At 40.0% G+C, this 20,016-nt stretch overlaps 1 protein-coding gene across 2 annotated transcripts in view; it reads right to left on the reverse strand.

Moving 5' to 3' along the window:
- The window catches only part of FILIP1 (filamin A interacting protein 1), a 108,936-nt gene that overhangs the window by 42,374 nt on the left and 46,546 nt on the right, over window positions 1-20,016 (reverse strand). For both annotated transcript variants that reach the window (XM_031052669.2, XM_031052668.2), the window contains exons 2-4: window positions 19,215-19,493; window positions 2,404-2,577; window positions 280-458 (exon numbers count right to left, since the gene is read on the reverse strand). In XM_031052669.2, the coding sequence (XP_030908529.2) occupies window positions 280-458; window positions 2,404-2,577; window positions 19,215-19,487 (626 nt within the window). In that variant the 5' untranslated portion in view covers window positions 19,488-19,493. The remainder of the gene's footprint in view (window positions 1-279; window positions 459-2,403; window positions 2,578-19,214; window positions 19,494-20,016) is intronic.

Raw genomic sequence — 20,016 nt, forward strand, 5'->3', positions numbered from 1 at the left:
AAAAGCTACCCAAAGGTGAACCCAAAACAGGCATGAGTAATTCAAAACAAATTTGTTTCTTAATTCAAGCGCACCCTATACAAATATTTGATGGTATTTCCCCAGCTCTAGATTTGCACAGCAATGTAGTTACTAGTAATATGAGTGGACTAACATTTACAAATAGTTTACACATGAGTTTAGTGTCATTTAAACACAGAAAATATCAGACCATGTCACTGCTGAACTAACAAGCTCTGGAATACCGGGGATACTCTTTGCACTGTCTTGGATACTCACCTCTCTCGCTCTTGTTCCAAGAGGTTGGTAAAGTCATCGCTCTTGTTCATGTAATCTGTATGTTTATGTTTCTCATTTTCTAGCTCATAAACTGTGCGGCGATGGCACTTTTCTGCCAAGAGAAGCTGTTCCAGCATGCGCCGATATGTCTCTCTCTGCTTTTCTTCAAGTCTGTCCAGCTGGATGTAGGAAAGGAGAGTATACTGTTTTAAAGGTCTCCTTGCTTACTTCATCTGATTTATTAACCAACAATGTTGTGTTTGGTAAATGCAAGTCCCATAATTTTATGTCTTGGGCTTTACATAAAGCAGTGACTGGAAATAAGAGTAACTGTCCTGTAAAAGTAGTGATTTCTTTGGACAGCATATGTGCAATGAACATTTGCACAGTTCTCAGATACACAAAGGATAGAACTTCACCTAGTTTTAGAGTAAACAAATAATATTGTTCCAGTGCAGATTTCCTCTCTGGCAAAGTGCTGTGCACACTTTCCTCATTTTACACAGGAAAAGCTGTAGCAAATGCCAGGGCAGAGCCTGAGTTCATGTACCTAGATGAGGACTAGTCACCTACATATGGAGTGTAAGGTATAAGCTTGAGACTGCATCTTCAGTGTACCAGTAGGACTGCTGAGATACAGTCTTAAACTATTTAGATTCAGTATAGATTCAGTTTTATATTATCAAATACAGTTCATGGTAAGCCTTAGAGTTTTCCTCAGAGCCTGTTTTTGACAGAAATTTCTCCAGGGAGGTGTGTCTAAGAAGTTCCCAGGGCACTGCAAAGCCATTATGGCTATTCATGTTGCTTCTTTCACTGTTTATTGGGAGCAGATGACAAACTCCATCCTCCTCCCTGCCAAAGCAGCCTTCAGCCCTGGCACTTCTCTGCTTGCCTGCCCCATGCCCTGCCACACCCAGGCCTTACCCTGCGAGAACTGCATTTTCCTTAGCCCCAGCTGCACTGTGCAGTTGCTGTTTCACAGGGTGTCTCTGCAAACTGAGGGAGGTAAGAACTGGAGGGCCATGGTGACTTGCCCTCCAGAAGCTGACTATGGCAAAGTCAAACAATCATTGCATTTTATAAAGGAGCCAGGCTGGGTTCAGCCTTGAACTACTCTGAGAACAGATCTTTTGCACTTATGAAATTTTATCATCATCCTATTTTAGCTCAAACATAACCCCAGTGGACATACACATGACAAAAGTTTTCCACTGAGGTTTCTGTCAAATTATCGGCTTGTTTAGGCAGAACACTGCTAAGCTCTTTTAATCTTGTTCAGCAGTATTTCATGAATGCTCCAAAATGCTAATGTTTGCTTTTCTTATTTACTACCATCCCAAAAATTGCAGAAGATGCTTCAATGAGAATGCACAGTATAAAGATATCCCATGGTAGATACAATTCGTGGTGAAAAAAACTGAATGTTCTAATAGGAGGAACTGTGAAGATTTAGGTAGGCAATACAGTATATTATACTATATGTTACTCCATGCTCGTTCTCCATGCCCTGGACTGTTATTAATCTATAAACATGAGCCATGGCTGGTTATTTTGGCACTCATGCTGGCCTCAGACATTCCCAGGTCTATCCTACATTCATTTACTACTTAGATTTTAAAGCAAGGGATCAAGTCCTACAGTCCTCCTTTAGAGGCTGAACTGATTTTGCAGTACTAGAGCTTAAGTAAGTGACATGAAAGAGTCACAGATTTATGATCCCATAAATGTGGTCAATCTCTGCTAGCTACCCACATGATAGTGGTCTAGTATGCCAAGAAAATCAACGAGTGCTTACCAGTGCTGTGAGCAGTAGAGGTTAGAGCCTGTAATTGAAGGAATTTAAAAACCAGAAATGTAATACCTGCAGATTTTGTTCTTGTTTAACAGCACCAGCCCTAAGAAGCATACAAGCTCTTTATTTTCTGTCATCAAACCCAGTGACTTTGCTACCAATTTATGCTGCAGTTGAGCAGACAAGAATATTCAATTTTTCTGATTTCTCATCATTCGTACAAATGCTGTCTTATCTTGTTGCATGCTTTGCACAAATCCAAAAGATGTGAAGTCTCACTTCCAGTTAGGATTCCTTCTGCATAATGACAAAAATCAATAAGTTATTACCTCTGAAATTGGTTTCTCATAGACATCTTCCCCTATGGACTTTTCCTGGGCAAGGATGGCATCCCTGTGTAGCACTCGGAGCACGTTCTCTGGAGCTGCAGATCCATAATGAGCTTCTAAAACCTCTGGTTTGGTTTTCTCTGTCTTCAGCATGTGGATCACATCTTCCCTTGCCTGTAACGTTGCAAATCACTACCATAAGCCAACCTATTAACCAACAGTGAAAACAGGGGCATTTCATATGTACAGACTGTATGCACAATAATAAAATAAATTAGAAAAATGCCAGGCTGCCAATGCCAATATGAAAACTTTGGGAGACATCACAATAAACATGTCCTGTGCAATCCTGGTGTCATCCTTATAGGCATATATTATTCTATTCCTGCCTGCCATTACATTTGAATGCTATAAGTTTTTATGTGGGTTGCAACTATATCCAGGGAACATCCTTATTCTTCATATACTTCATCTTATTCACCTCCCATTCTGTCCCTTGACTGGGGTAAGGAGATGAGTAGAACAAGCAGCACAAGTGAGCTGAATTAATATTTCTCAGACAGCCTCTAATCAAGTATTTCCTAACAATTTCCTAACTGCCTTTGTGACTAAAATCTCTTCAAGTAACTTAAAATGAGGTTTTCTAATTTGTTTGTTTAAAGAAAACCCTAGAAAGGTTGCAGACCTTGGCTAACCAGGCTAACTGGAAGCAGACCCAAACAGGCTGAGCAAACCTTCCCAGAGGCACATGAGGGCTGCTGACACTGGAGCAGGGAGCATACCTGGGAGCAGTGGTGCTCCTGTCACTGGGCAGAGTGCAGCTCCCAGCTCCTGGTCAGTGTCCTGGGTGGGAGACCCCAGTTTCAGGCAGCGTGATCAGGCATCCAAGCATGATGAGACTGCTCTGCAAGGCCACCTGGCTATGAATAAGGGGCATTTTAGGGCTAAGCTGCAGACAAACATTTAATCCTGAGCTCTGTTTATGATGACACTTTCCAACATCTGTTAAGACATTAATAAAATGGGGGCAGGGCACTTGCTTGTCCTTCAAGGCAGGTTTACAAGGCCAGGATCCAGGGAGGGGCTATAAAATGTACAAGTTTTCAGTGGGCACAGAGCTGCTCCCAGGTTTCCCTCGAAAGCATCTCTTTTACAAGCCCAAAAGGATGAGGGGCAGAGAAGTACCGACAACAATTTTTCTCTCACCTTCCCTTTTGACACTCAACCCATGTGAGCTTGGGAAGCAAATTAAGATCTAATGAAGGTTTTATGAATATTTTAGCAAAAATCCTTTACATACAGTACCCCTATGTAAACAATAACTGTTTAGGATTTATGAACTGACCAGTGCTTCATATGCTCCCATAATGTTCATAATGGCACTCTGCATTATCCATGTAGTATCCATCTTTACCCAGTACCACAGAGGCATTGCAGCTCTACAAAATCATCTGTTTTTAGAATGAGCAAGTAAATAACTTCAGCAAATAACAATATATATATATATTTAATAAAATAAAGCAACATGCAAATAAAAAATCTGAACTTGAGACAAAGACCATGCCATCCAATTGAGAACCACCCCTATTATAAAAAGCTAGCTGCAGGGGCTTACTCTGTACAACATTTTGCAGTCCTAAATAAAAGCTTTGCACATGTGTGCAAGATGCAAAATACATGCTGGAATGATATTAATGTTGTTTCAACATGAGTGTGGGAAAGGTGCATCACTCATGCATGTCAAAACTACAAGTGAATTATGTGAGATAGTCCCAAAGAGTGCCAAAAGAGCATGTACACCTCACTACATCATGTCCTGGGAATATGCCACTCTCAGTACAGAAATAGTGTTATTTTAGGAAAGTTTTAGAGAGGTTCAGGAAAATATAATTTTTCACATCTCTCTAAAAATAACAGTTAATATAGTGCCTTTGTTACTATGAGGCTAATGCTTCTGTATTGAAGAAAAAGCCCTTAAAAAACTAAACAGGATAGTATGGGAGTTTGGGGTGAATTTATAAATACCCAGATTTTATGACACATTGTCTTAAATCCTTTTAGGAACAGGCAGTTTTGGGGCCATATCTGCATCCTGCCCCAATGGATGAATTTGGTGTCCCACTGTGTACCTCAAAGGAGTACACAAAGGAGCACCATGTGCAAAAGAACACTGAAAAACAGTAGGATGAGGGGGCAGCCCTCTTCTACCCTCTGCACCAAGGGCTGCAGCCAAGCCTTCTGAAACCTTGATTCATTTTGGTCCTTAGCACAGAAAGCTCCTGGCCCCACATGCCCCTTTCCTTCAGGGACAGGCACACCTTGGACCCTAGGCTATCTCGGAGGGGAGGATGAGTTCAGTCTCTCCTGCCAAAGCTGGGCCTGTCAGGCCCCAGATGGCATAATCAAACATTGACAGGGCCTGGCAGAGACAGCTTAGACTGCATGATATAATACTGTGGCTTGAGAGAGTAAAAGATCTGGACTCTTATCCCTGCAATGGTTATTTAATACAGTAATAGCTGACAGAGGAACCAAATGTGTCGCTTCCCAGTGAGTGCCCGAACCCCTGTTCAGCTGTGCACTGCCATGCGTAATTCCAGCCTCTTAGTCATTAATCACTGATGATTAAAATGTAGCAACTTTAGCAGGAGAGAATGAGAGTCCCTGAAACAGCTTATAACTTGTCAGCGAAGAAAGGTTTCTGGAATGTAGGTTTGAGTCCCCCAAGAAGCAGCAGAAGTTGAGCCAGGGGAGTGATGCTGAAAGCAGGAACTGGCACCCCCAGCAGGAAAAAAAGTGCCCAGGTTCTGTTCAGAGCTTTGAAGGAAACTGTTCATTGCTTCATCTTTGAGAGGAAGCAGTAACACAGGTAACTCCAGGGGACAGAGCAGGGCTTTTAGCCCTGAAAACCCCTCACTGCAGCCCCAGGGGAGGGTACCCAGCCCAGGGACAGGCTGGGTGGCACCATCCCCAGAGCACAGGCAGATCCCCACTCACATGCCCCTTCTTGGGCATTCCATGCCCTGCAGGCACTTGGGATCTGGATCATGTTAGCATGGCAAGGCGCCTTCTGCCTTTTCTTGGCTTGCCCATGGCTCCTATCATTACCTTTACAAGGGTGTCAGCTAATTCACCAAGTAGTCTTGTTTCAATGGATTTATGATAACAGTTTGTGAAAGACAATCTAACAGACACTCAGGTTGCTAGGAAGCATTGGAGCAAAAAGAGGGCCTCATGCTAATAATAAACTGGAGACAAATTTGCTTTTATTGGTCAGCAACAAGCCCCAGCATAGGAAGATTCTGAATCACAGCCAGCCTAGATCAGAGAGGGGCTCACACAACATCCTGAACTCCCATCAGCCTCAGGATTTCCAAACTCCAGTTAGCTTCTCTGAAACTCTTCAGGATAATACAGAGGGAAAGAGCTGAAACAGCAGGCCTATATAACTTGTGCTTTCAAGTTTTCTCCAAATGATTAATTTTCCACTTCAACAAATAAAAGAACTAATGTTGAAATGCTCTCTTTCAATGGAGGATGAACAGCTATCACTATATTAAACTGGGATACAGACCATTGTCAGAAAACGAATCAGAATAATCCTGTAGGAACAGCTGGGCTACCTAAACACACATAGCTTGAAAGAGGTAAGAGAGGCTCAAAGTGAGAGGTCCTAGCTAAGAAGAGGGAACCATACTGGCAAGCTGTTCCTACTGATGGACACTATTGTAGGTGCCTCCCTTGTCTCAAAACACAATGTTTTTTGACATAAATCCTAAACTAGGAGACAAACACAAGGAAGAGATTTCAAATTGGAAGTAAACTTGTACATAAATCCCAGAACAAAGTTGTTAGCTGTTCTGGTAGAGGGAACATGGTGTTTGGCACAGGAAAGCCATCTCTCAAGTCCTTTTTGTCTTGTTTTGTTGATGCTCTGATGAGGGAGAGTATTCAAGCATGAGAAGACCACATATTGCAACAGCTTGTAACACAATGAAACTTATTTGCGTAAGTCCAAAAGACTGTAATTAGTCCGAGAAGCTCTTAAAAGTCAAGATACAGAATTTCATAAACACATATATTTACTTTTATTGTTTTTTCATACTTAAATTGTCCTACAGAAGATTTCAAGCTAACTCTCTATACTGTTCAGACTGTGGATTCTTGAAAATAAACATACTTTTCTGTGAATTCAGTGTCCCCAACTAGTTGATTCTCTAAACAGTAGGAACCAGGACAACAGAATAATGAAGAGGACACACTACCTCCAATAATGTTCTCAAGGTAAGAAACACAGAAGGGCACATATATTGGGAGGTATTTTTCCACACTCATGTTCTTCGGGAGCGAAGCCTGTTTACAGACTCCTTGTTCATCAGTCTCACAGAACCACAGAACAGCTCAGGTAGGAAGAGACTTCAGAAGATCATCTGGTGCAACCTTTCATGGGAAAGGGAGCCTAGAGGACATCATCTAGCACCATGTCCAATTGCGTCTTGAAAACTTCAAATGATGGGGACTCTACCACATCCATGGAGAAGGTTGTTGCAGTGATTGTTCTCACTGTAAAAAAAAATATTTCTTAAGAGAAACCTCTCCCAGTGCAACCTGTAGCCATTGCCCCTTGTCTTCTCCATGTTACCCCTTGTGGAGAGAGAACCTGTATTCCTTGTAACTGCCCTCTAAGTATGAAAAAGATCGCCCCCAAACCTTCTCTTTTCCAGGGAGAAAAGATCTAATTCCTTCAGTCTTTCCTCATGAGATAGGTTCTGCAGCCTTTTGATCATTTTCATGTCCTTCCTTTGGACCTTCTCCAGCTTGTCTGCATCTCTGTTGAATTGTGGGGACTAGAAGTGGACACAGTTAACTCCTTCAGCTCTCCCTGCTAATAGAAGAACTGCAAAGTGGAACTGTATCTGAGTCTTGTTTTATACTTACTGGAGGTGCCAAAATCTAAAGGCTGATGACCTCAGATCTTGAGTATGTCCATGGAGGGGCTGAAGTGCTGTGGAGCACTGCAGTCCCACACATCTTTGGCCACTCTTTCCCTCTTTTCTACTACTTACTGATTAGTACAGTTTTTTAAGATGCTGGGGTCTATGTTTCTACCTGGGGAACATGAGACGATGCCACCCTTTCCTAAGGAGAGCATGCTAGCTGCCCATCTGGAAGGCTGATGTGAGTCCACTCTTTGCAGGACTACCCTGAAACACTTTCTGGAAGAATAAAAGAGAAGGCCTTTCTTTTCCTCGACAGCTTGAGCAGAACAGGGGTCTGAGTTTCAAATCTTGCTTTACTATGTGCCTAGTAAAATATTTAAATTATATAGAAGGGATGTAAAGAGGTCCCTGCATAAAATTGAAACCATTTAGGAAACAATAGCATGACTCTGCTGCTTGTAAAAGGGAACTGGCAGCCTAGCAACCAAATTCTTGGTCAATGGGAAGACTGTTACACAAGCCCGGCATTTGGACATGCTTCCACCTCGTGCCCTGCCCTGCCAATTTACTACAGCCTTCTCTCCCCATTCCCACAGTCTTTGGCCTCTCCCATGAGACTGCTAGCAAAATTCAGCAGCCACTAAACAGGGGATTTTTTGCCACAGGCAATTTGTCACCTGGGAAATGGGACTGAGCTGATCAAACTTGTTTCATATAAGGCATCTATTAAATCGGAAAAAAAATCAGTTGTACTCAAGATGGGATGAATGGAGTCAAAGTAATCACTGTCAGCTGAGCGTAAAACCCACGTCAAGATCCTTTGCCAGCACATCTTCTATGCCATTCTGAATTTTGTTTGTAAGTCACCTTCTCACAAATTCAGTGTGCCTCTCAAAATTGGCTACCAGGAATTATTTCCTTCATAGCTTCATGTTTGCTGCTCCATATATCCACTTCAGAGCAATCTAAATATTTCAATAACATGATGACATTCCCTTCAATTGATAGAAAAGAGTTTTGAAAATTTGGGAGCAGGAGAGGTATTTACAAGGAATACACGTTATATTTGGAAGATCTGGTTTTCCCAGCTTTTGACTGTTTATTTTTCAGTTATAATTGACACTTTGTTATGCCTGCACATAATGGAGATTTAATGTTTATGAAGTCATATTTTTCTTGCCAGTGATTAATGGCAAGAAATAACTATCAAACCACAGAGAAGAACCTGTACTCCTACTTATGTTGTTGTTACTTGCATTGCACACAGTTCAGGTTATTTATAGTGCAACAGCTGCTCTGTACTGCATCAGAAACTAGATAATGTCACAGGTTCTCCATGTAACGTTGTGGTCTTACCAGTGGCTGATTTCCTAAATTCCAGTAGACTTCACAAACATTTCACCTAGAGCTAAGAAACATCACACTCAAGGCATTCTTCTGAGGGGTATCAGAAGGATATTCTCACACTGCATGATCCAGAACAAGCTCATGCTGTGTCACTGCAGGGCAGAAATAGACCTATTTCTCAAAATTCCCATTAGACACTTCAGAAAGTGAATATTGTGCATTCACTTAGTTCACTTTAATGAAGAAAGCCTCTCAGGCAAGTGTACTCAAAAACCTGTATCTGCAAAACTTTCCTAACACTAATCCACTAATCCCTATTTAAACTCAGTGACTTCACTTCCTTTCTTACTTTAGGAAGGAATTCAAATAATTAAAAGGAAAGAGCACCTTCTTCATTTTGTGTCTTGATACTATGAATATGAATAGAGAAAATAATAAAATTACCCCTGCCTACTGGAATGAAACTTCTGTTAAAGGCCTGATTCCTCAAACTATCCCCATATTTGAGGATTGGTTAGCAATTTATCTTCCTGCTCAGATGTACTCAGCGTACAAAGCATGCTTTGAAGCTGGGAAGTTAGATGCTCCACTGCATAGAGAATGTACAAGGCTCCTTTTTGCTAAAACCTCAAGAAATATTTTTCTCTCCTACACCAGATATCTGAAGTAGCCTTGTTTATATCACTCAGTTATTCTAGCTATGTGAAATGCTGGCTTATGACATGTACACATCGCTTTTCTTTCAAGGAAGACAAACAGCAAAATGCTTTCTTGCCTTTCATCTTAGCTTAGTTTCCTAACACTTGAAACTGTGGAGTTTACTTACATGAATTTCTTTTAGCATTTCTAGACTGAGGCATATGTACATGATTTAATTTGAAGGTAAGGAGGCATCTTCAATGATGAAAAGTGACCATCATTGGGTTTGGTTTGGTTTTGTTTTATACAAAAATTTAGTGAAATATATCTAGAAATGTAAGTGTTCCCTCATGACCCTGGGGAAATGAAACAGAATTGTTCTACACCGGGTAGAACTTTCTGGCCTTGTATGAAGATTTTGGAGCTATATAGTATATTTCACTTTGTTGTGCATTATCTTACATTAATAATATAGAAAGTCCTTCTAAAATCAGTACTGGAGGAGACACACATGATAGACCAGCTCATCCACCACACAAACCCTCTGAAGTAGCTCCAAAAGGAAGCTACATCAGAGGTTAGTTTGGACTTTTCTGTTTAAAAAAGTCCACCCTAAAGATTTCAGAGCTGAGGAGAAGCAGCACTGAGCAATGTATTACTTCTTACAGCAAGCTTCAAAACAGATCAAATGAGCACTAGAGGACATCTGTCTGTTATTTCCTGCCCACACAGCTTTGTTCTGCTTTATTGCCAGAGAGCTCCATGGATGATGTCACTTTTTTTCTGAAGAAAACAGGCCACCAGAGTCTTTCACTGACATAATTAATTATCTGTAGTCTGGGCCATAGCCAGAAAATTCCCATGGCAAGGCCCCCGAGAAGTATTAACTCCACACTGCTTGATGTTTTCAGAATTATTAGGGTCTGGGGTATCCTGTCTTGTCTTTTCACACTGAAAGAGTGCTTTTCTCAATACTATTGAACCATGGGCAGTTACTGTAACATACAGAATTACAGTGCCGTGATCCAGTCAGCACAGAGAGACCAATATGAGGGGTTCCTGTCAGTTATACACATGAATCTGCATGTTGGGATATGTTCTACATGGTTCAGCAATGCATCACAATGGCTAAACCTACTGCTTTGGGTTTGCCATATCCAGTCATATGGCAAACATCTCAGCCAACATGACAGTATAATAACAGACTGCACCTGACCTGAAGCCTGGCAGCAAGCAGAGACCACAGATTGATCCAACCAGCCAGTGGGGAGAGGAAGGAACATCTGTTAAAACACCTTCTTGGACACCTGAGCAAGATGAATCATTAACAATAGCACAGGAATGACTGTGTTTGCAGTTCGGGGCTGCAATCGTACAATCTATGTTAACCAGTCTGGACTGAAACTCAAGAGATCCATGTTCTTTTCATGGACCTCATTCTTGTGCTTCATGCATAAAATTAACCTCACCATACTCCAGTTTCCATTCCATAATGGAAATAATACTTCCCAGGAATGCTGTGAGATTTAATTCATAAGCATATATAAGATCTATGTACTAATGTGATGAATATTACAAAAAATATAGCACACTAATATCAGTGCAGTTGCTCTCCTATTCATTTCCCTCCATGCATTACATTCTTTTATTTCCTCCACATTTATGTACTTCTGTGCTATCCTCCAATTTGCTGAAATCCAGTGGAAACTAAAAAAGTATCTTCATTACACATGTAACTCAGGTTGTCTAAATTGCTTTTTCAAAGTGCTTCATTGGCTGTATAAGGAACTGAAGCATCTGAAATTAGAGGCTCTGACCTGAACTTCAGGGAGGCACTTGAAGCTGCTGGTGTAAGCACTACCTCTCCAACAGGAATAAACTAGCCAAGGTATTTTTTTTTCTGTTGTGATCTAGGTCCCTTCTGGCAGGAATGAGCATGTGTGGAGCAGGATGGAACAAGAGACAAGGTGGTGCCAGTGGGACCATAGCTGTCACAATGATGAAGTTCAGAGGAAATCCTTCTGCCTCCTCTGTGGAGACATGAGCATAACTCAGAGTGGGATATCAACAGACATAAATGTGTATACATGTGTAATAAACTGTATACACAACTTTCCCTTGTCCAAACATTTTGTTGACTTCAACAAGCTGTTTTTCAGTGCTTTGTGGTACATGGATGTGCATTCAAGTTTCTGATGACTGATGAATGGACAAGAAGAGTAGGACTGCACTACAGCAAGCACTCACCAGCGTAGCAAATTATCTGAACAGAGGAGTTGTCAGAGGAAACGAGGGAAGTGGCTCAAACTCTTAGACTGAAGTGACATAGAGAGAGTGGGCAACAAAAGGTGCAGAGTGAGAGCTCCTGGCAGTGCCCATGATGCCTTTATAGCCTCCAATGTCTTTGAAATCCCCCTGATCCTCCCCTGTGTCTGTCCTTCCCCTTTCCATCGTGTACCCCATTTGAACATTTTCTCCTCTCTCCACCCTCCCATTGCATTCCCAGAATGACTCTGAAGCCCATCAAAATGCCATTTTGCCTCAAATGCTGAGACTGCCTGAACCAATACTGGGGAAACGGGTTTTCATTATGAAGCTGACCGCATCAATACATCTGTTTCTGACTTGCTTATACTTGAAAGTGACAAATGCCTGGAAGTTACCATGCAACTGTACTTGGGTTAGTCAGTTCCACTCATTTTGCTGCCATGGAAGAATTTATGCTGATTTTTTGCAAAGAAAAACATTCCTTTCCAGGATAAGAAAGACTTGCAAAATACAAACCATTCCTGTCTTAGGAAAGGACTTCCCTTTATTCTCAGCAGTGTATCATTTTGGGTGCTGCATGTGCACAGCCCTAAGAAATAAGTCACTGAGCTCATTTTATTTTGGACATCAAGTAAAACTGTACACTGAATTCTACAGCAACTTCATAAAGATGTGGCAAGACACAGGATGTTCAGTAGCGCCAGCACTTTTCTCTGTGAAAACGCTACATTTCTCTCATTTTAGTTAACCAATAGGTGGAGCCTTTAACCCTAGAAACAAGACATTCTCAGCTAGCCATGCTCTCTGAGTTATTATACAAATACTTATATTTGCTTTTATTGAAGCTCATTTTGGATGGAAAATAATCTACTTTGCTCTCAAGAGCTTATTTGATCCTCAGTTGGAGAACAGCAGACACAAACTTAATAAATATTCAACTGGGGCAGCAAAGTTAATAAAACCAGAGTCAGTTACAACTGCAGTATTAAATTAACAACTGGTGACTCAGAGTACTGGGCAGCATTATGACACATAAGACATATGCTCATTGCAAGCTTTCCCAAGAATCCCAGATATTTTAAAGCCAGAGAGTCCATGCATCTAGCATTTAGCATTACAAAAGCATTGGCCATGTCCTCTCCCACAGAGTGAGCTTTCTCTCAAGAAAATAAGACACAAGCTTTCTCATTACTGTTGCTCTGAGTACACAATTTCTATTAAGTAAATAATAATTTTTAAAGAGAGTTGAATTACATCAGTTGATTAAATTATTTAAAAAATTTGCAAAGGAGAATCAGTTAAAGACGCTGATCCCAGTGGGAATAAGACTGAAACTTGAAAGTTGATAGGAGGCAATCCTTACTGTTCTGTTCTGGACAGAAGACCAAGAATTTTGTGGAAAACAAACAAGTTGCTCATACTCTTCCTTCCTCTTTAGACAAGATGTTAAATGGATCTGAGACATCAGCCAATTGTTCCTCTCTTTTGATCCTCCAAGCCTATATAGCATGATAGATATAGCTCTGTTAGGTACAGCTCTCGCATTATCAGAGAAGAATTTTTAAAAGTCTTTGTGAAAGAGGTTTTCAGCCTACAGCTGCCCAGTCACAGTGATATTTTATTGAGGATAATTACTTTGCAAAACATAAATCTAAAGCAATTTTATTACCAAAGAGATGGTTCTCATTGCTATCATTGACAGTACCTCTGCCCTTAATTTCAGAGGGATCAGGAAACTGCCTGATTAGCACAATTTAACTACATTTCAATATACTACCTTACCTTATCTTTTTTTTCTTTTTCCTCTCTCATAAAACAGCAGGGCTCTGTTTTAAAATTCATAATTCTGGGGCTAGCTAGACAAGCCCTGCTTACCCATAGTATCTCCTGCACTTTGCATAGCAATGATTGCAAATTACAGAAAAAAAAAAATATACTATTCTGCACAAAATTCAGCTCTGGATATAAATTATTCAGTGAAAATAAAAGAGGGCATTTGTGGTCTCAAGTCTACCTTATCTTCATTTTTTTGTCCTGCAAAAGCTCGCTTCACCAGAAAAAAGCAAAAAACAAGGGTTCAGTCAGAAAGGAGAGAAAGTTTTAATTCATTGTACTGATATGCCAGACAGTTTTAGGAGCTTTTTAGGTTCTCATTCTGCTACAGTGTAGACAACATCCTTCTCTTCATTGTCTTGCCTTTTCTATATCCCTTTTCCATGTCTCTATCTTGGCTCTCTTTATCCCTGCTGTATTCCCCTTTTCCTTACACTCTTTTTCTTCTATTGCCTAACATCTTTCTTCTCATTCCATTCTCCTTAAGTCACCTCTCCCTCCTCACATTAACCCTATCTTCTCTTTTTTGTGCCAAGATTTTTCTCTCAGGGAATTTGAATTTCATCTGTATGATATGCTCAAAAAATTCTAAACCATTTTAATCTAATTAACAAGACTTTACACTTCTATACACTTAGCAAAGCTACTCTACATGCACTGTTCTCTGGCTTTACCAATGCTTTCCACTCTGTCTCCTCTTCAGCTTCTCAAACCAAGATTTTGCTAATGACCGTCTGAAAACTCTTTCTCTTCACTCTGTTATGTACTTTTTCTTCAGGTGCCAAGGCATCTAGGCCCAACTTTCTCTTCTTACCTTAATATTACTATATTATAATTATACATTAATATACCCAAAATAAAAATGTTCTCTTTCCACCCACTTATCTAACACATATTCCTCACTTGAGCTTGCAGGTAGCTCAGTATTTAATAATATTCGTGCAAGAATATGAAGAAAGGCACTGAAGAAAAAAATACATGGTTTTGTATGGTGTTTTTAACCAACCAGTGCTGAGGTAGCTATCATAATGTTGTTTCAGCATCTCAGGAAGCAAAGTTTGAAACAAAAACAGTTTAAGGCATTACATGAAAGTTTAGACATTGCAGCAAGAGGAGGAAGAGAGAGATAAAAACACATCACAGTCTCAGCTACAGAGTCAAACTCTCTGACTTACAGAAATCTGACAAGTGATGGGAAGGCCAAGTAAGGCCAGGTCAGCAGAGAATGGGAAACTTTAAACCCAACATAGAAGGCACCAGTGAGCTCTCTCCTACTGCACTGTGTGCAGTTCCAGCCACAGACATTAAGAAAGATAAACCCAGGGTGTAACTGGTGGTGATCAAAGGGTGATGAAGACATGGAAAGCCTACTTTGCTAGAAGAAATTAAAAGGATGTGGCACAGCTAGCACAGCACCGCAAAGGCTCAGAGGATGCAAGACTGCTGTCTACAAATATATCAGGCATTAAACAATAGGTGTATAGCACAATGTCATAAAGGTTTCACTCAACCTAATTACAATTGCACTGGAAATTAAAAGAGACATTTTGCTAAATGTTAAATTTTTCAGCTCTGGAACTGTTTTCCAATAAGAGTTGCAAGGTAAACAAGCCACCCAATCTTAAAACACAGCTTCATAAATTAATGACAAAGGTTAAATGAAGTGTTTTCGAAAGAATTTGCTGCTGGGACTTGATTTACAGCAGATCTTCTACAATTTTATGTCCAGGATTCTTAGGAATATGATTCAGTCAATGCAGCTGCAGTATGAGGATAACGAAAGCCTGAGTTTGGAAGTAACAAAAGAATAAGGAAAAAGGTCACAAACAGAGAAATAAAGGAGGGAGCAAAGCTAGAGGGAAAGTTAGATATTAAGAAAAATAATATAATAGAATGACTAAAGAATAAAATGTATTAATAAAATATGTAGCTATATAAAAAGGAAAAAAAGAGGAAAGCAGAAAATGGAAACAGTAAAGAATTCTTCATTCCTTTATGTTTACGAACTTAGTCTTCTCATAGAAAGACAGATGGTAAAATACTAAAATACCTTTAGAAATGTTAGAATGCAATGGGTAGTATATCACCTGTACCCATGTGGATACCTTTTAATTGAGTTTGCTGAGAGAGAGGATTTCTTTCATGGCAATTATCTAAGTGTTTCATAAGGATTTTACCAGAGAGAACAAAAAACACAGACCTCACTCACTTCTGCTAACCCTTCCCTGATACACCCAGGTCAAGTGAAAGTCTTACAGCGCACCTGAAGGTGAGCTCCTCCTGGCTCTGGATGAGAGAGCTCTTTCCCCCATGACTGTCATGTTTCAGTCACCAGCAACCAGCCCCCTGTACCTCTCCTACAACAACCCCTCTTGCAGCGGATGAAATCATCAGTGCAACCTGCAGTTTGGTAGTCAGTGGCAAAAATGCAATTAAACTACTAGCCCCAGGCTGGCAGTCATGAAATGATCTTTTCACAGGCAACCTCATCAGAGAGACGAAATCAAACTGGATGTTATAAGAAGTGTTAGCTTCAAGCTAAGACCAAGATATAGGGGGAGCACATCTTGCAGTGCCTGGTGCCAGGCAAGGAGAGACATCCTTCCTGGGAAGCTATAGTTCTGAAACTTTGTGTGAGCATTCATTTTTCTTGAAAACCCCAATGATTTGTAGTCGGATGCTGTTTTCATAAATCTACTTTCATTATTGTGGTGATTTTTTTCCATACATGCAATGGAACAGTGAATGGTAAACATGTAAGAATACTGCTCTTCATTTTCTTTTCAGCCCCTAATCGGGAAATGTTGAAAATCAGTGTTGATATTGCTGGAGATTAATCGCTGCTGCTCAGAATGTGCACAGGGAATATACTCTTGTTACAACAAAGCCATAGGCCACCGGACAAAAATCTGTGAACAACAGGTAAGTTCATATCATCATTGTAAAGATCCACACTGCCTGTATTGTTCTGTAATTAATAATACTCACGCCAAATTGACTGAAATCACTGTAAAATCCAGGCAAATAAATGCCATGCCTTCATGGTCCAATTTATTCTACTGGTGTTTGAGGTTTTCTTTTCAAATCAGTTTTGCAGTATTTAAAAATTAGATTTTTTTCCCCTCAGGTATAGGAAGAAATCCTTCATGGATTTTTAGTCCCTATAAATTCAATTTGTGTTTAAAGATCATGTAATCACTGTTTTTTTATATGAGCAGTGAGCTCTCACAAGCTAAAAGACACTCTATTGAGCTATAAGGTCTTTAAAATCAATCCCTGTCATCAGTTCATTTGTTTCCCACTGTCTTTCAGAGAGGTTGTGCTTAAGAGCTCTCCTGACATGTATATTGGGATACGTTTTCATTGCCACAGCTTCTGTATACTTTTTCTCCCTTTTTGTTTTCTTACAAAATAAGGCCTAGGCTATGGTGACCTCAGCCATTTGTGAAAACCTTTCCTTCTCTATATTCAGTAAGTGCACGGGGCTCTGCCAGGAAATCTGATGACAGGCAGGGCTGAGTCCAACTTGGCCTTAAAAGCTAAAGCACAGGCAAGCTACCTTAGGTCATTATAATAAAAAAAAAGCCCCAAAATAAAGAAAAGTAAAAAAAAAGAAGATATAAACATTGCTGCCAGGCCATGTCTCTACGGATAACTGGCACATTCACGTTCAAAAAGCCCCAGAGTAAGGACTCAGAATTGATATCAACAGCAACATGGCACAGGTCTATCTTTGCTATGGTCATCAGTGAACTAAGCATATGAAGCATATGTGTACATTACTAGTTTACTCTGTTATTGCTGTGGTTGTCATGACCAAATTACTTCCTGTGGCTGAGCTTACTGGCTGGGGTTTACAAGGGAGTGTCATTCTGCTCTGTATTTGGTAATGCAGGCATAAGATCCCCCCTATTCATTGCTGCTGAGTAAACAGTCATGGTATTTTACCTTTTTTTCAATTTCAAAAAATATTGGATCTCCCTACAGGTACAGCCTGCTGTTATTCTCAAAACAAAGTCTTCTTACATATGCCTATATAATATTTGCCTTGCCAGTATTGAAATGGCTTCAAGATAAACCCACAGACAGATTTGTCAGTCCAACAAAATGCCAGCCAGGCACCAGAAATGTCCAAACTGATCTGAAAATGAAAAGCCATGAAATGACTCAATGCATTAGGTCACTGTGACAGCCAGGAGGTAATATCAGAGTATTTGCTTTGGCTGGAGTCTTCGTTGGCTCATCTTTCTTTGTGGTGTCAAAGCCAAGCTCTCATCTCAAGCCAAAGTGCCATAGCTTGCTTGCTTCAATAATGGTTCAACATAGGTATCAGGCAAATAACTAAAATGAGTTTTTTTGAAGTGAAATGAAAAACCCATAGGGATTAAAAAAATAACGATTCTCTTCCCTGCCTGGTAGTAAGGAGCAGAACAGACACACTCTATGGCTACCAGCATGGTTGTCTTTATAGCCTCCTGTGATTCTGGGAAACTTTAGACTTGCCTAACATTCTCTGTGGGTCTGTCTGTATGAATATCCTTAAGAGTATTGTCCCAGAAAATGTATCATCTTGGTGAGGAGTTTCAGCCCACATTACAGTGCAGATGGCAGCTATCCTCATCATTCCCATAGGGATAATGAGAACATGGGCAGATTTAATACATTGTGTAACTCCCCCCCAAAGACTATGGTAAATAGTCACATTTCAGTGTACTGAACAGGAGAATTACTCAGAGATAAGAATAAAGAGCACATTTATTGCCATCCAGGAAAAATTAGGGATTTTCTTCACCTCCCCTTTCCAGACCACAAAGGTGACTTTAAGGTAAATCTTTCTAAACTACATGAGCATGATAAATTTCTAATGAGGTTTGGCTCTATTCACCACTGAAGCTGCAAGCTAATTCCATCTTTTAGGAAATGACATATACAGGGTTTTGTATAAAGTCAAAAGAAGCACTATAAAAATGGATACTGTTTTGTGATGATAATTTTTTTTTTTCTTTTCAAAATTGAGTTCAATAATTCTTCCTTTTTCCTGCAGTTTTTCACTGCAAAACAGCTGTCCTCTGCCTTTATGAAAAAAATTATTTAGCTTGAATGCACATTTAATGAAACTTGAAAGTACTTTCTGACAAACTGAAGGTGAATTATGCACAGGAAGAGTGATACTTAATGATTCTTAATGATATGAAATCTCAGAGTTGTGGTAATGGTGCAACTCAGCTGACTCATATACCAAAGAAATTAACAGAAGAGTTGCTTCTTGTAATTGGATAAGACAGTAGCAACAAAACTAATTTGTCTTTGCAAGGAAGGGAATGTGCAGAGTGATGGAGGCCAGATGCTGGAGGCAGAGCTTTGACTGAACCCTGTATGCAGAAAGACCAGGGACCATCTTAAGACCTTTTTCAGAATTGGTGACTTACAGTTCTGTCTTTTGAATATTTGCATTAATGATTGTAATTGCGCTCACTATATTTGCTTGTCTTTCCCCCACCCCTGAAATGATTACCCTGTGATTGTTTTCTGCCTCTCTGTAAGTGTTCAGCACCTCCAGATTCCCCTTTCCTCATCAGAACCCTTTCTTCATCAGTTCTGATTTTGCTCTGGTAGCTGCAGATAGAGATGTTAAATAAAGTAGTACTTGAAACTATAACTGTTCTATTAAACACCTTATGGTCCTTTGCTTTAAATATGCATGTCCTTGTCAGCTAAACTTTCTGGACAACCTAAAAATCAATAGGTATCAAGAAAATATAGTTTATAATATGTTTACTTTACCTGCAATTCTCCTTCCATTATACTGAGGAGTTTTATCAAGTCCTCTTTAGAAAGCTCTATGGACTTCTTGTTCTTTCGTTCAGTAGGTCCAGGTGATTTTGAGTGCCGTTTGACAGTTGCTGAAACCATGACCTCATCTTCCTTCCGATGAGGTTTGTTCTTTTTCTTGGCATCCTCCTGAAGTTTTTCATTCTCTGCATGGCTGATGACAGGCTTGGAACTGGAGAAATGCCCATTAGGCGAGCTTTCTCCACCTTGGTTTCGGGATCTCATCCCTACCTAGAAAGAAACAAATATAGAGATGCATTTATAAGCTAAAACACTTACAAAAAGCCACAGTGGAAATACTGCCTTTTGGAAGAACAGCAATCTTCCAAAAACTGAAAAATTCTGTCATGCTCGAAAGACAGAGGCAGAAAGCTCAACCATTTCAATAACTCTGTGTGTGGCAGCCAGGGAATCAAGGACATTAATTATAAATTTAAGAGAGTTGCAAAGTAAGGGTAACCATCTTTTTCAGCATGCCAAGATGCTGATATGAGCTTAAATATTAAAAGTGATGCAGAAAAATTATAAAGATCATTTTCTAATGTTTCCCTTTCAGTCAACATTTTGACCATTCACAATTCATCACTACAAAACAAAGAAGGTTGTTAAGCAGATCTTAGTTTAACTTGAGGTTTGTTTGAGAGACAGGAATTTAATTAAATTTTAGAGAAGTGTATACCTTGAGTATAAATTCTCTAAAAGAATGGAGTGACAATGCATGACAAAAAAGGTCACCTGGTAGTTTCTTTGAGTA

The sequence above is a fragment of the Melopsittacus undulatus genome, chromosome 3 (genome assembly GCF_012275295.1).
Source record: "Melopsittacus undulatus isolate bMelUnd1 chromosome 3, bMelUnd1.mat.Z, whole genome shotgun sequence".
In the NCBI taxonomy this organism is placed as follows: domain Eukaryota; kingdom Metazoa; phylum Chordata; class Aves; order Psittaciformes; family Psittaculidae; genus Melopsittacus; species Melopsittacus undulatus.